The sequence below is a fragment of the Stegostoma tigrinum genome, chromosome 12 (genome assembly GCF_030684315.1).
Source record: "Stegostoma tigrinum isolate sSteTig4 chromosome 12, sSteTig4.hap1, whole genome shotgun sequence".
In the NCBI taxonomy this organism is placed as follows: Eukaryota; Metazoa; Chordata; class Chondrichthyes; order Orectolobiformes; family Stegostomatidae; genus Stegostoma; species Stegostoma tigrinum.
The window spans coordinates 48193334-48208581 of NC_081365.1; the positions used below are offsets into that span (position 1 = coordinate 48193334).

General features: G+C 37.7%; 1 protein-coding gene and 1 long non-coding RNA gene across 2 annotated transcripts in view; one reads left to right on the plus strand and one right to left on the minus strand.

The window, feature by feature from the left end:
• Positions 1–299: 299 nt before the first annotated feature.
• Positions 300–15248, minus strand: part of LOC125456798 (uncharacterized) — a 110935-nt gene continuing 95986 nt past the window's right edge. Inside the window, exon 4 of the long non-coding RNA XR_007248515.2 lies at positions 300–1731. This is a non-coding gene — a long non-coding RNA (uncharacterized LOC125456798). The remainder of the gene's footprint in view (positions 1732–15248) is intronic.
• The window catches only part of LOC125456797 (uncharacterized), a 64949-nt gene continuing 54304 nt past the window's right edge, over positions 4604–15248 (plus strand). The window contains exon 1 of the mRNA XM_048540205.2: positions 4604–4844. Coding sequence (XP_048396162.1) covers positions 4796–4844 — 49 coding nt within the window. The 5' untranslated portion in view covers positions 4604–4795. The remainder of the gene's footprint in view (positions 4845–15248) is intronic.

The window sequence follows — 15248 nt, forward strand, 5'->3', positions numbered from 1 at the left end:
TCTAATAAAAACAGCCTCAAGTCTCTCAGCCTTTCCTCGGAAGACCTTCTCTCCATACCAGGCAACATCCTAGTAAATCTCCTCTGCACCCTTTCCAAAACTTCCACATCCTTCTTATAATGCGGTGACCAGAACTGTACACAATACTCCAAGTGCAGCCACACCAGAGTTTTGACCTTTAAAAGAATTCCATTTCAACATCCAAAAATGATATACTAAAATGTTTACTGAGACCATGGCATTAGCATTGCAGAGGTACAGTACTCCATGGAAAGACTGTAGGTCATTCTTAGGTTGCTATTGGGTATGGCAAGGATCAATATTTGGGACTCAGCAAATCACAACATATATCAGTGATCTGGATGTGGGGCACAAATGTAATATTTCCAAATTTGTGGATGACAAAAAATTTAATGGAAATATCAGCTATGAAGAGGATGTGAAGAAGCTTCAAGAATGTACGGACTGGCTGAGTGAACGGGCAAGGAGATAGCGTATGGGGTATATGTAGATAAGTGTGAAGTTATCTTCTTCGGTTGGAGGAATGAAGGCACAGGGCTTTTTCTAAAACATGAGAGATTGGATATTATGCATATCCAAAGAAAACTAGGTTTCTTGTGCTTAAGTCAAGGGAAGTCAACATGCAGATCCAACAAGCAATTAGGACGGCTACTATTACAATCAGATTTGCGTACATGGGTAAATCTGAATCACTTCAATTGTTTAGAACCTTGATGAAACTGCACCTGCAACATTTTATGCTGTTTTGACCTCTGACTGGGAGCATACTTGCCATTGCTGAACTGTGTGCAGTGAAAGTTCATGAAACTAATTCCTGGCATGAACCCTCCTTTGTGGAGAGTTGAGAAGGTTCAGTCTGTATTCTCTAAAGTTTAAAAGCAACTTCCAAAATTCCTAAAGGTCTTGACAAGGTGGATGAAGAAAGGATATTTTTACTGCCTTGTGAGTAAGGGTCTAAAAACTAAAAGTAAAGTCTCAAACTAATGGAAAAGCCATTCAAGACTGAAGTAAGGAAGGATTTCTTCACTCAAAGAATAGCATCATATTTGGAATTCTCTTCCCCAGAGGGTTGTAGATATTCAGTCATTTAATTATTTACAACAGTGGTGTTTGATTAAGTGATCAGACAAGTCATTGATTGCCCTATCCTGTTGGTGGAAGAGTCAGGTGACTGACTTCTGAATCGTAAAGAAAATTCTAGACAGTGAGAGAGAGAGAAAAGACATGCTGTTCTTGTCTGTAATTGCATGTATGTCTTAAGTCATGTCACTAAACTGTTTGAATTCAGAAAGATCTCTGCATCACTCTGAGATAATTAAGGTAAGTAGCAAACCAATTCAACCATAACAAACTCAGAAAACAGCTTTGTCTACCATAACAAAAAAATGGATGCCTAAGCACCCTATGAGACTGTATGTATAGCTCAATTTTACTTTAAAATCATGTTCCTGGTAATCAACCTGTGAAAGTTGGCATCATGCTATTGATTGTGGATTTTGTTGCAGACGTTGACATGACTCTCTGACAGCCTTTTTGGCAAAACAGCTTCCCTATGCATTGCCAGTTGACTGTAGGTCTGTGCTGCTCAGCTTCATTGTGTTGGGAAGGTATGGATTTGTATACGTAGGCCTCCTTCTGTTTTCTCTCCTTGTTGTGTATTGTCTTTGCTCCTTCTTCTTGCTGCCAATCCTCCTTTATCAGCTACAAGGACTGTAACATAAACAGAAGTGTGATGATGGAATCTTCTATAATTACTGAACATTCCACACATTGACAACCTTTGGAATTTGACGATGTAGCAAAAAAACTCAGTGTTGAATACATCATTAATGGCACAAAATCCTCTAGAATTTTACACATGGGAATCCCTTTAAGCATCTCAATCTAAAAATTGTAGCCACCCAAATGATCTAGCCTGTTTTTGGATGAGATCAAGAACTAGTACGAGCAAAAGCAGAAGGGGTTTGTAACAGCATTGTGCATTTAGTAATTAGGCCTGATTCCATAGTATCTTCCGTTACCTCAAGCTGCCCCAAGATCAGAACTTAACAAGAATAAATGCACATGTAACTCTTTAAATCTACTAGCAATTTCACTTGCACCACTGCATATCTTTTAGCACAGAACATTCAGTGTAAAGATGAAAATCAGTTCCTATGTTTGCATATCATAAGTTGATTATGATGAAATTGATGTAAGTAATCTAACGTGTCAATCCATCTGATAAAAAAAATCACATTGTGAAGAATGTCAAAAATGTTGCAGGAAATCTCTTCTGATAATTTTAAGTTGTAATTATTTATGAATGAGTAGAGTTTAAGTCAAGCACATTTATATGCATTATTGAGTAAGTTCCCAGTTGATAAAACAATACAGATACTTCTTCTATTAATAAAATGTTTTTCAATATATCACATATTCTAATGGTTACTTAGCAACTAGTTTCCTGCAAAATTAATATCTTAATCAGTGAATTGTTTTGTGGTTAGAACTTATGTTTATGCTTGTCCAAGAGCACTACAATATTAAGTAAGATGCCACCTCCAAGATTTTGCAACATATTCAGCTTTTTCTTAATATATCAGTGGAATTATAAAAACAAAGATAAATCATTATATCAATACAACTTGAATTTTATTAATTCTAAAGAAGGCCGTTAAAACATGGAGCAGCTGAAGCCTGTCTTTTTTTATTTACCTCTTAATTCAACCTTTTTTTAAAAAAAAATCAAATCATATTATGATGCAATAGGGAATGGAGCAATCTAGACACCCAGCCTGGGCAATATTTCTTTTTTGCAAGTCCTATATATTTGCTACTAATGCTGTAATATTTTGGAATTTTTACTCACCCAACCACAAATATGTTTTATTCCAAAACAGTCAACATGTTTTAACTCAAATTCTCTAAAAAGTTCATGTGTATATGTTTATATCTTTTGTCTAAATTGTTATAACCGAGGCTGGAAGAGTGAACTGTCTCCCTCCAGTTCAACTGATCCACTGGTGACAACACAAATTTACCCATCTACTGGTGGGGCCAATTCCGTAATTCATCCTTATTGGGTTCAAAATAAAATGATTAATCAATCAAGTTTAGTTTGACAAACAACAAAATTATTGATTTATTATAAATACAGAACTAAGATTTGATAAAGCTGATTAGCATGCAGTTTAATGTATGGAACTACAAATATTTACTTTCCTAAATAACTCAAAATATACACAAATATACACACTTATCAGTTAAAAGAGACACAAAGAAGCTTTAGCATTTTGTCAAATCTTTGCATTGCGCACTCATCAGAGTTCTCAAGAAGTGTTATTGTCGAGACTCACTTTGTAAAAAAATTCTTCTCCCAAGTATTTGTTACTTCTCAGAGAATAAAAAGATAATGAATGAAATGCTCCAGATGGCTTTCAGTCCGGCATCCCTGCACCACATAACAGGATGTCACTTGACACATGTATTTGTCGTTGGGATCTTCTCAGAAACGCAACATTCAGGAAATGTTTAGAGGAAGCCTTCCAGAAACCTCTCGGATACAATATCTGTTGTGGCTTATCAGCTCTCACTGGGAATCCGCTGAATGGGTTCTCAGAAAGATGGCAAAGGCTGAGCTAGCTAACTTATCCCTTCATAAGCTAAGCACACCTGAACTCTAAACAATATCAAAGAACCAAAATCCTGACAGCAATAAACACAAATATGTGACTTACCGTTAAGTCCAAGCAGTTCCTCAGTCTATCAGCCTTGACTGTTTACTTAGCTTAAAACATGGGACTGCCAGCAAGTGGTTTGAAAAATAAATATCCCACTGCATACTTTCAGTAATGGTTTAAGAAAATTAGGCCTTGGTATCTACTCAGCACTTCAACTGAATAATTTTCATAATCCTGTATGTCAGTCCTCAAACTATATTAATAATGTATATGCCTTAATTGAAAAAAAATTGCTGGCTAGATTTCTAAAATAAAATGTAAGTACAGAAATACCTACAAAAACAAAGTTGCTGGAAAAGCTCAGCAGGTCTGGCAGCATCTGTGGGGGAGAAAATAGAGTTAAAGTTTCTGGTCTGGTGACCCTTCGGCAGAGCAGATATAGCTATTTTGGCTTAATTCATGAGCATTGTATAATAGAAATATTTTAACAGTTGAAAGGGTCTGAATTTAAATTTTTCATGTATTGACCAGCAACACTACAGAAGGCCAGGTAAAGTAAAACTCAGTCCATTCAGTTCATCATTCTTACACAGTGAGGCTGATTTGGTTACACACAAGACAAAGTTCTGATGAATAGGTTATGCAATAAACCAACCCCTTTTGCAAGTTTAGTTCCTGGAAGTTTGGAGGGCATTGTGAAAATGAGCAATTGAAGTTTTAATAATGGACATTGATAGAATTAAGGCATAAAATGGTTAACAATGTGAAAGCTGTACTTGAATTTGAGGTAAGTATCATTTCAAATGTGTAAATTAGAATAAGTGGGTTGGTGGTTTGGTGGTTAATGACAGATGTATGATGACACCGGATGCAACATTTATTTCAGCATTTTGACTTCTCTGTCAGTTCAGTAACACTTTTGCATGTAACACTGAAATTAGCTATAAAGAAAGAACAAGCAAGGCTGTGAGACACATCAACAACAACAACAAAAACCAAAATTTCTGGAAAGGTTCAACAAGTCTGGCAGCATCTGTCAAGAAAAAAATCAGAGTTAACGTTTTGGGTCCGGTGACCCTTCCTCAGTACTGTGAGATACATCTGTTGTCAGGATGGGTTTTATTTATCATGCAACTGCTCTTTTGGCATTAAACGTGAATGGTAAGTGACTCCTATGTTTGATTAAGTAATATTTCTTATATTGGAAGAACAAATTTAAATCACTCAATAAAGTAGAGAAGAAAGCAAAGATGAAGTGATAATATGAAGGTCATGCAGAAACCTTTGTCAAGGCTACACAGAGTAATTTGGAAAGGCACAATTACACTGGTATTTTTGCACTGATAGAAATTGTTTTTAGGTTGGTTTGGAAGTGTAGACAATATGTTCCAATCTAACTTCCAAATGTAATACAGAGGAGCTGTGCGACTTTTTTCAAACTGGTATTGTTGCCTCAAATCAGAAATAAAGTAAATTCAGTATAGCTACCCGTTGCCTGCTACTTTAACACACCATCCTGTTCCCTGGCCAACGTCTCTGTCTCTGGCTTACTGCAGTGTTCCAGCTAAGCCCAATGCTAGCTAGAAGAACAGCACTCATTTTCTATTCGGGGATCCTGCAGCCCCCCAGACTGACTATTGAGTTCAATAATTTCAGGGCCTAAACTCTCGCATGTCCCATTCCCCTAACACAGACACCAGGCCGAATTATCACATAGCCTGCCATTACACGCCCACTGTTGTTAGTCACTAACAGTCCCCATTAACAACTATTCACCCTCCCAGCCAGATTGTTATCAACTCCTTTGTTTGTCCAACTGTTCTCTCTCTTTAGGCTCTATCCTATCATTTTACTCCCTATCCCATCCAACCTCCATATTTTCTTCCCAGTTCTTCCAGCTGGACCCGAAATGTTAATTCTGATTTTTTTTCACAGAAGCCACCACACCTGCTGAGCTTTTCCTGCAACTTCTATTTTTGTTCCTGATTTACAGCATCCGCAGTTCTTTTGGTTCTTTTTAAATGTAGTTCAACCTGTAGTACAACTTGGATCTTCCAAATTGACTCTACTGATACCAGTGTGACACCAGTTACGGTAACACAAATAGTGAAAAATGGATGTGAGAAAAATACAGAGATTTGCTAAATTACAGGTTATGAAAGTAAAACCCATTCATAAACCAGAACAGCTTGTAACTTGCCATACAGTTACATGGTGCATGCTTTTGTGTAAACCCTTTGAAGAGGAAAATATACCTTAAACATTATATTGCATAAATTCAATGGTGATCAATAAAAATAGTTGCATACATGAGAGCGATTTAATCATGATTTGCTTTTCTGATATTCAAATGAAAGTTGCGATATTCTCAAAATTTTTTCCATGATCTGAGATTGTCCAAAGTAGATTGACCTCTTGAAGTTAGCACCAGTATATATCATATTCTTTACAGTTGCAAATATGATGAAATTTCGTATCTCTGTGAGGTAGAATGAAATGACCAATTACACGCATGTGCTTCAGCAAATAAATTAATTACTATCAAAAAAAGACAAATTCCATTGCAAAGCTGTCTAAATAATCTGAAATCAATAAAATATTAATTTTACGAGATCAAGTGGAACAGATATTATGTTCCAGGCAGTAAATGAACTTCAAATAGTACAGTAGGAGGAGTTGGTTGAGGAATAGTAATGCCATTAGATTAGCAATCAGGAGTCCAGGTTAATGTTCTAGGGAAATAGATTCAATCATTGAATCCCTACCGTGTGGAAACAAGCCCTTTGGCCCAACAAGACAACACTAACCCTTGGAGCATCCGCACAGTCCATCCCACTATAACCCACCTAATCTACACATCCCTGAACACTATGGGCAATTTAGCATGGCCAAGCCACCTAGATTGCACATCTTTGGACTGTTGGAGGAAACTGGAGCACCCGAAGGAAACCCACGCAGACACAGGGAGAATGTGCAAACTCCCACAGACAGTTGCCTGAGGGTGGAATTGAACCCGGGTACCTGAGGTTGTGAGGCAGCAGTGCTAACCACTGAGTCACCACGCCACTCCAAGTGTCATTTAATTTCAGCTCATAAAAAAATTGGAACTGAAAGCTATTCCTGATAATAGGGACCATGAAGCTATAATTAATCGTAGTAAAAGTCCATATGGTCCAATAACATCCTTTTGGCAATCAAACCTGCTATCCTTAACTGTTGTTACCTACATTTGACTCCAGACGCATAGAAATTTGGTTAACTCTCAACTTGTGCAGAAGTAGCCTAGCAAAACACTCAGTAGAAGGCGAGTAGGGATGAGTAACAAACACTGGCCTTATCAGCCATGATCAAATTCCATGAATGAATAAATACATTTTTAACAAGTACTTTGCTGACTCAAAAGCATTTTGAGATATTAGTAGTTGTGAAAAAGACTACATAAATGCAAGCTTTTTCTATAAGAATAATGCTGGTTACTGGGCTGTACCCTTCTTCCTTTTCCTGTTCCCCTGCACCTCCGTTTCTGCTGACTGGTTTACCCTATGTTTGTCCAGTGTTGGTGAGCTACAAAAACAAAGCTTGTTTGGTGCATTTGATTCATCTGCAGCAAAGACTTGAAGTCTGAATCTAAATGTGGTTCAGTTCTCACCCAGGAGGGTGTGTACAGGATCCACACCATGTTTTGAGCAGAAGTTGGTATTGTGACTCTATATTTCACCCTATCACACTGAACACTTTTCAGGAATATGAGCCTTTTCTCTACATGCTGCACATCCACCCCAAATGCCCATTTCCTTGTGTTGATGCCTCACCTAAATAACCTACCTCCAATTCATCCCAAACAGCGTCTGCAAAAGTTGTGTATATTTAAATAAATTATGTTGTTTTAAAAGGCTTGATGCATCTTTTAACTTCCTTGCAGCTATTTCCCTTCAAATCACCACAATGATTAAACTCTAAAGTGTCTCTTTAATTGCTATATGTGATTGCATATATGATTCCTATTTGTGTCACGCATAGCCAGTAACACTGGGAATTTGTTTAAATGTCACTTATGGCTGGTTGAAGTCCATTCAGTTTAACTCCCTGGTATCTGGTATGTGAAAAGACTTGAACAATAGGATCTTGGCAGTCTTTTTAGCTGGAATCCTGAAGCAATTGGAGAATGGCAGTGCCTATGATGTTCTGAGATTACGCTTATGCAGGCGGAAGCTGGTGTGAGGAACTCCTGGATCTGCTTTCCCACCATATTTTCTCTCACTAGTTCCAGCAGCAACTGTTTGCACTTGAACGCGCTGTAAAACCTTGCATGTTTAAGAACATGAGAACATTGGTTGTTTATTATCTTGCTTTTACTAAGAACTGTGCAATTAGTGACTTTAGTTTATTTTTGCTGGGATTCAGCTTGTTGATTTTTTAAAAAATCTATAAAACCTGTTAAATTAAAATCCTATAAAATGGCAGGATTTATAATATTGGACAGATGTTTGTTTTCCGTCAGTGTTGAATTTGAAAAGGTTTGGAATACTGCGTTAGCTTTAGCCTGGAATTTAATTAGCCAAACTCTCATGTGCATTGGCAAAGTTACAACTGTAATTTCAAGTGACATAGTTTTATATTTAGTTGTCAGATACAATATATAGAAACAATGGTAGTGATGTTGTCAAAGTCAAAGCTGACCAAATACCTTATCCGTTGAGGAAGTCATCTATGCTGAATCAGTTCTAGCAATGTTTTAATTTTAACTCTAAACTGAAAAGCAGCCCAAAACCTCAAAACCTAATAGAGATAATTTTAAATTATGGTCAAGCGAACATGGCCCCAAAAATAGACATTCTAAATTGATTCACAGCCGGAGAAATCAAACCTTGTGGAAAATTGACCAAACTAAGTTAAACAGCAGCCAGCAGTTATCAACAATGAATAGGAAATATCAAGATCAAAGAGTTTACAAAGTTTCAAGGAAAGCTAGTTACAACCACCCAAAGCCTGCATGTTGGAAATGCGTTGATCAGACATTCTGGCAGCTTGACTGCCTGAGTATGTGTACTTTACAACTCCCAGCATGGCAACATGGTGATAGCATGACCCAATGTAAACCCGGTCCATGACCCCCATTCAGCAAAGGCCACAGAATATTCTGAAAGTATTGGGTGATGGAAGAGAAAAATATGCGCTCCTCGAAGCCTGTCCCTTAGTTAAGCTTCATTGAAGATTTAGCAAAGACTGGTGAAGACTTGTTGGGAAAACTTATAGCAAGACTCATGGCAGAAAACTTTGCAGCAACCCAAGAAGACCTAGGAGAAGACCCACCCTGATCTGTGAGATCCACTGAGTGGAAGAGAGCTAGCACTATGTTAGAGAGGAAGGAAATTCCACAGCCCAGCTCCAACATGTGGATCATTGTGGGTAATATTCTTTCTCAAACAGATAGAGCTAGATAATAAGGAATATTTCGTTAAGAAAGATCGAGTTGAATTACAAATTGAATTCTGTGTTCCTTTGTCTGCCTCACTGATGAGCACTTGGATAAAGTGTTTTTAATACACAAATTGATCAAAGTGTCCAAAGCACAGACAACAGATTTCAGTCCTTTGTTATTTCAAATGATCACTATGCAAAATTGTTTATTAGCTATGTAGATTTCAGGATTTATTTTATACCTAGAACAAACTAATCAAAAATATTTAACTTTCCTAAACTGACTTGTAATTTTATTTTTCCCCGTTGGAACCTCCGGATTGTCATTTTGTGTGTAAATAGACTAAAATGATACAGCTGAGAGCCGAAAATGTTCTTCAGATAATATGCTATACAGCTGCTGGGCTGTATGAAACTTAATGGAGTTAATGCAAAGCTGCGTGCCCATCAGATCACAGTGCGTTGGGCACAGCCAACCTCCATTATAAGACATAGAAGCTTGAGGTGTCCTATATTGTAGAGACTGGATTTGTTATTATTGAAGGCCTGTTTTCCTGGCAAATATTAAGCTCATTAAGCCTTGTGAAAAATAAAATTAATGCTCTTGCACCACAACATATTCTTGCCACGTGAACAATGCAGCACCTCAAATATAAATACAGCTTCAAGGCTGAGTCCTATTAGTGCATGTAACAGAAGAGAAGCTTGTTTGATAGTTGGAAGTAACTGTGTGCTTTATTATTATAGCTAATCATATGTTTATCATCTTGTATCTGACTTAGTTGTAAACAGGGCTTACCTAGGTCCTAACTAGGCCTCTTGCTGGATATTTGTCTTTACTTGTTGAAGGAAAAGTCATGCAATGCTGGCATGCAAATAAAAGATGATTATAACCTGGTGCATTTTGCACAAACTTCCCTTTAATAAACATTACTGTAAAATAAGCAGGAATAAAGAAGGCCAGGCAGAATCAGAGGAGCAGGAGAGTTGATGCTCCGACCGAAAACATCAACTTTCCTGCTCTTCTGTCACTGCCGGGCCTGCTGTGTTCCTCAAGTTCCACACTGAATTATCTCTGACTCCAACATCTGCAATTTTTACTATCTCTAGGAATAAAGAAGGCCTACACTCGTAGAATCAGAGTCATTGAATTTTGCGGTATAAAACAAAACTATTCGACCCATTGTGTATGTACTACTCCTGAAAGAGCTACACAGCTGCTCCCACTCTCAAGCCCTATCTCCATAGCCATCTAAGTTAATGACTTTGAAACATATGTCCAGCTATTTTTTTGAAACCTTGTATGGAACCCACCTCCACCACCTTCCCAGGTAGCACATTTCAAATCTTAACTACTCTCCAATTAAACAAGTTTCTCCTTATCTCACTCTTAGTTCTCTTGCTGACAATCTTGAAATTGTGATCCTAAATTCTTGATATACTATCTAGGAGAAACAGAATATCTTTCTTTACCCTGTCAAAATTGTTCAGCATTTAGAACACATCAATAAGGTCACTTCTTACTCTTCCCTAATCCAAGAGTAAAAGCCTAATTTCTCTAATCTTTTGTTGTATCTAAAATCCCGCATTCCTGGTGTCATTCTAATAAATTTCTAGTGCATGCATTCTAGTGTTTTAACATCCTTCCTTAAATAAAGTGCCCAAAACTGAACACGATACTCCAAAAATGGTCTGGCTAATGATTTGTGAGGTGTAACATTACTTCCTTGCTTTTACAATCTATATTCTGTACTTTTATACCAGTGACAAAAGAGAGCTTGAAAGAACTTGTGAATATACATTGTTCCTATTCTAATCTCAGATGCACAGCCAACTCACTAATGCTCTCCAGCCCCATAATCATTGAAGAATAATGCTTCCTGGAACTTTGACCTTTGTGTATCCCCTTCTGTCTTCCCAACAATATTGGCAATTGTGCCTTCAGCAGTATTGAATTCCCTCTCTAAATTACTTCACAACAGTGACCTCTTTACAATCTCTCTTTAAACAAGCATTAAGTACCTATTTTAATTTGTCTTCTTTGGCAGGGTGTAAATTTGTGTTTTGCTTAGCTTCTGTTAAGCAAAAAATAGCATCTTTAAATGGTGAATGTGTCATAGAAATACTAAGTTTTGTTATTATAATATGCCAATAAGTTGGTACATGATTTACAACAGTTAGTGATGTGCCTAATCAATGAGAATGTTGAGCTCTCCTATTCATGTAATTGTTCTGCACGTGTCAACTAAATTCGAAGCTACTCATTCTCCATGCAAAAATCTTTCTGCATTAGCTAAAAATAATTTGGAATATAGTTACTTTGTCTTTCACAGCTGTTAGAAATATGGGATTTATATGATCGTTATGCTTTGGGACTGTCTCTTGAAGTTAGGATAAAATGAAGGGGATCATGTGATCTGTTTTGACGTCTGTTTAACAACACGCCTGGATGATGTAACTCTTGAAGAATAAAGAAATATCCAGGCTGCTTTGCTGAGAAGAAGGTGTAAAATGATAATATTTAGAGACTATGGCAATAACATCTGTGCTTATCAAAGTGTGGTCGTCTAAAGAAGTCTAAGGAAGTTGTTCATAATTTTACATAATAAATAATTGTGCTTTAAGCTGCCTACTAATACCAAGATAGAATAGAATTGGATTCTAAAGTAAAGCTAATTAACATTCCTACCTGGATACAAGGCCCACAAGATTCCTGTTGTCGTGGAAATGGACTTTGAGAAAAGGAATTCTAACGTATCCCTGAAATTCACAGAAACAGTTAGACTGCTAGAATTTGGTTGGGAAAAAGCAAATGGAAGCCAGAGGGCTCCATGATTATTGTGAATTTTGATTGGATGATTTACCTACCTTACATTTGAGGAAGAATCTCAGGTGGACAACTAAACTCTGATAGAAAATTCTGACATTAAATATTACTAGCTGAGAAAAGAAATGAACAAAAATAAACTTTGGGAACCAATAATCATTTTAAATTGGCTCTGAGAGAATTGAATGTCTTCATAAAGGACGGTGTAAAATACATCTGTGAAATTTGTTTTGGTTATGCAAAAAATAAAAAGAGGTAAGTTTTATTCTATGGTTGAAATGATAAGTTGTCTTCAAAAATACTGGTTATTTAATTAAACAATAGATGGATCTTATCATTTCCAACAAGCTAGTCCTAGAACAATAGATGCATTAGAAGCAATACTATCAGAAATGGGGCATCAAAAGCCCTAAAGATACCACCAAAGATACCTTCTCAAGCAATAATTCATTCTAAACCTCCAACTATCATGAACTACAGTGTGCTCACAGTGACTGCAGAACCATAAAGTTCACCATAAGAAAAAGAACATTCACTGAGGGCCTTGTCATCTCTAACAGGAAACATCATGACTGGGTTAATAAAAACAAATATACAGGACCTAGCCAAATGTAGGGATTGTGCCTTTTCACTGTTGTATTTTAAAGACTGTGTACTGAAATGAGAAAAACTATTTTAAAAACTAGTGTATGAAATTATGGCTGCAGTTTTGAAAGTACAGGGGCTGATACACATGGCAGGCACTGCAAACACAAATTTGAACAAACAATTATTGAAATTCAGATTGCAGACATCTGGAGCCAAGGATGTGCGCTTTACAATGCATTTATCCAGAATAAGAAATTGGTTGATCTGTGGACTCATGGCTGTTATCAATGACAGGGATATTTTGCTTTCTAACAGCTATGTGATTTGTTCTCAGGTAGCTAGGCTTGGAGCTAGAAACAATGTAGAGAGACATAGAGAGAAAGAGAGAGAAAGAAGTGAACAGATCTTCTTCCAACCTAGAACCTGCCTGTTTTCTGCAGTCAAAAACGTAGTTTATATCAGAAGAAAACCTCTTCCTGCAGCAGGTGCTGTAAACTGTGACTTTTAAATTAATACATCAGAATCATTTTCCAAGTGAATCAGCCGCTTTGTGTTCCTACAAACCCACGGAAGCACACAGAGAAAGACATCTGAACATTAAAATGTTTAGCAACTGAAGAAAGATCATCTGACATAAAAGTACAGTGGGAACCATGATCAGGCCATGGCTAATATGTGAAATTGGAATGGTATTAAATCCAAGGAAGGTGCATACATATTGGCCAAATAAACCAACTGACTTGAGGAATGGAAACAGTTTGGATTCCAGAAAAGGGAGACAAAAGAAAGAGGTTAAGTGGTGATGGAGGTGGTCAGGGGTGGAGGTGGGGGTGGGGGGGGTGTGCGGTGGGGGTGGGGAGACGGAGCATGAGAACCTGGAATTTTTATAGTAGGTGCAGTAGGGAACAAAGAGCAGACCAATTGGTGACATACTTTAGTTCACTAAGGAACACACAGATAACATCTGAAAATTATGAGAGAATGCAGGGCCTAATATAAAGGAGAAATTGAAGGAAACTAATATTAGCAGAGAAATATTACTGGGGAAGTGAATGGGATTAAAGTCAGATAAATCTGCAGGGCCTGAGAACGTTCACCCAGAGTACTGAAGGAAGTTGCCCTATTGACAGCAGATCTGGTACTGGTCATCTTGCAAAATTTTGTAGACTCTGGAGCAGTTCTATAGATTGGAAATGAATTAATGTAACACCACTAGTTCAAAAGGGTGGCTGAGGGAAAATAATGAAATAGGCCAGTTAGCTTTTCATTAACAATGACAAAAGTGTTTGAATCTATTCTAAAAAATGTAATAGCAGAGGACAGGTGGCATGGTGGCTCAGTGGTTAGCACTGCTGCCTCACAGTGCCAGGAACCTTGGTTCGATTCTAGCCTTGGGTGATTGTCTGTGTGGAGTTTGCACATTCTACCTATGTCTGCATGGATTTCCTCTGGTGCTCTGGTTTCCTCCCACAGTCTAAAAATGCACAGGTTAGGTGGATTGGCCATGCTAAATTGCCCGTAGAGTTTAGGGATGTGTAGATTAGGTGGGTTCAAAGGGGACAGATCTGGGTGGGATGCTCGAGGCTCGGTGTGGACTTGTTGGGTTGAAGGGCCTGTTTCCATGCTGTAGGGATTCTATTCTATTCTATAGAGTCAATGCATGTGGTTAACTTTGACTTTCAGAATAGTTTCAGTAAATTCCTATATAAGAGATTATTCTGCAAAAAATGCATGTGGGATTGCAAGGTGTTTACTAAAGTAGATTGAGTACCAGTTGGCACACAGGAAACAAAATGTACGATTAAATGGATTTGAATCCAAGTGGTAAGCATTGACCACTGGGGTAGCATAGTTATTCACAATTGATTTAAATGAGGAAACTTTGTGTCATGTGTGCAAGTTTGCACATTATACAAAGCTGAGTGGGAGGGTACTGCTGTGACAAGGATGGAGAGAAGCTTCAATTATGACAAGATAAGTAAATGGTCAAATATATGGTAGGTGCAGTATTATGTGGATAAATACGAGGTTATCCACTATAGTAGCATAAATAGGCAGGTACGTTATTTTCTAAGTGGTAATAGATTCAGAAAAAGGGAGGTGCAACAAAACCTGGGTGTCCCCATACACCAGTAACTAAAAGTAACTATGTGGGTGCAAGCAGGTGATAAAGTAGAGAAATGGTATGTTGGGATTGGTAGCAAAAGAATTCCAACACAGGAGCAGGGATGCATTGCTGCAATTGTACAGGGCCTTGGTGAGACTCTGCCTGGAATATTACGAGCAGTTTTGGTCTCCTTATCTGAGGAAGATCACTCTGGCTACTAAGATAGTGTAAAGAAAGTTTACCACACTGTCTCCTGGGATAGCAAGACTGACATATGGGGAGAGATTGGCTCAGTTGGGATTATCTTCACTGGGATTGAGAAGAATGAGGGGACAGTTCATGGAAACTTGTTAATTTCTCGCAGGATTAAACAGAGTAGATGCAGGAAGAATGTTTTTGATGCCTGGGCTGCCTAGAATCAGGGGTTACAGTCTAAGAATAAGGGACAGGTCTTTTAAGAGGATATTTCTCATTCAGAGTAGTGAGCTCCTGGAATTCCCTGCCACAGGAACGTGTTGGGCCAAAACATTGAAGACTTTCAAGAAACATGTAGATGTAGTTTTAATTCTTATGTCTAAAGGGATCAAAGATTATAGGAAGAAAGTGGGAATAGACTACTGAA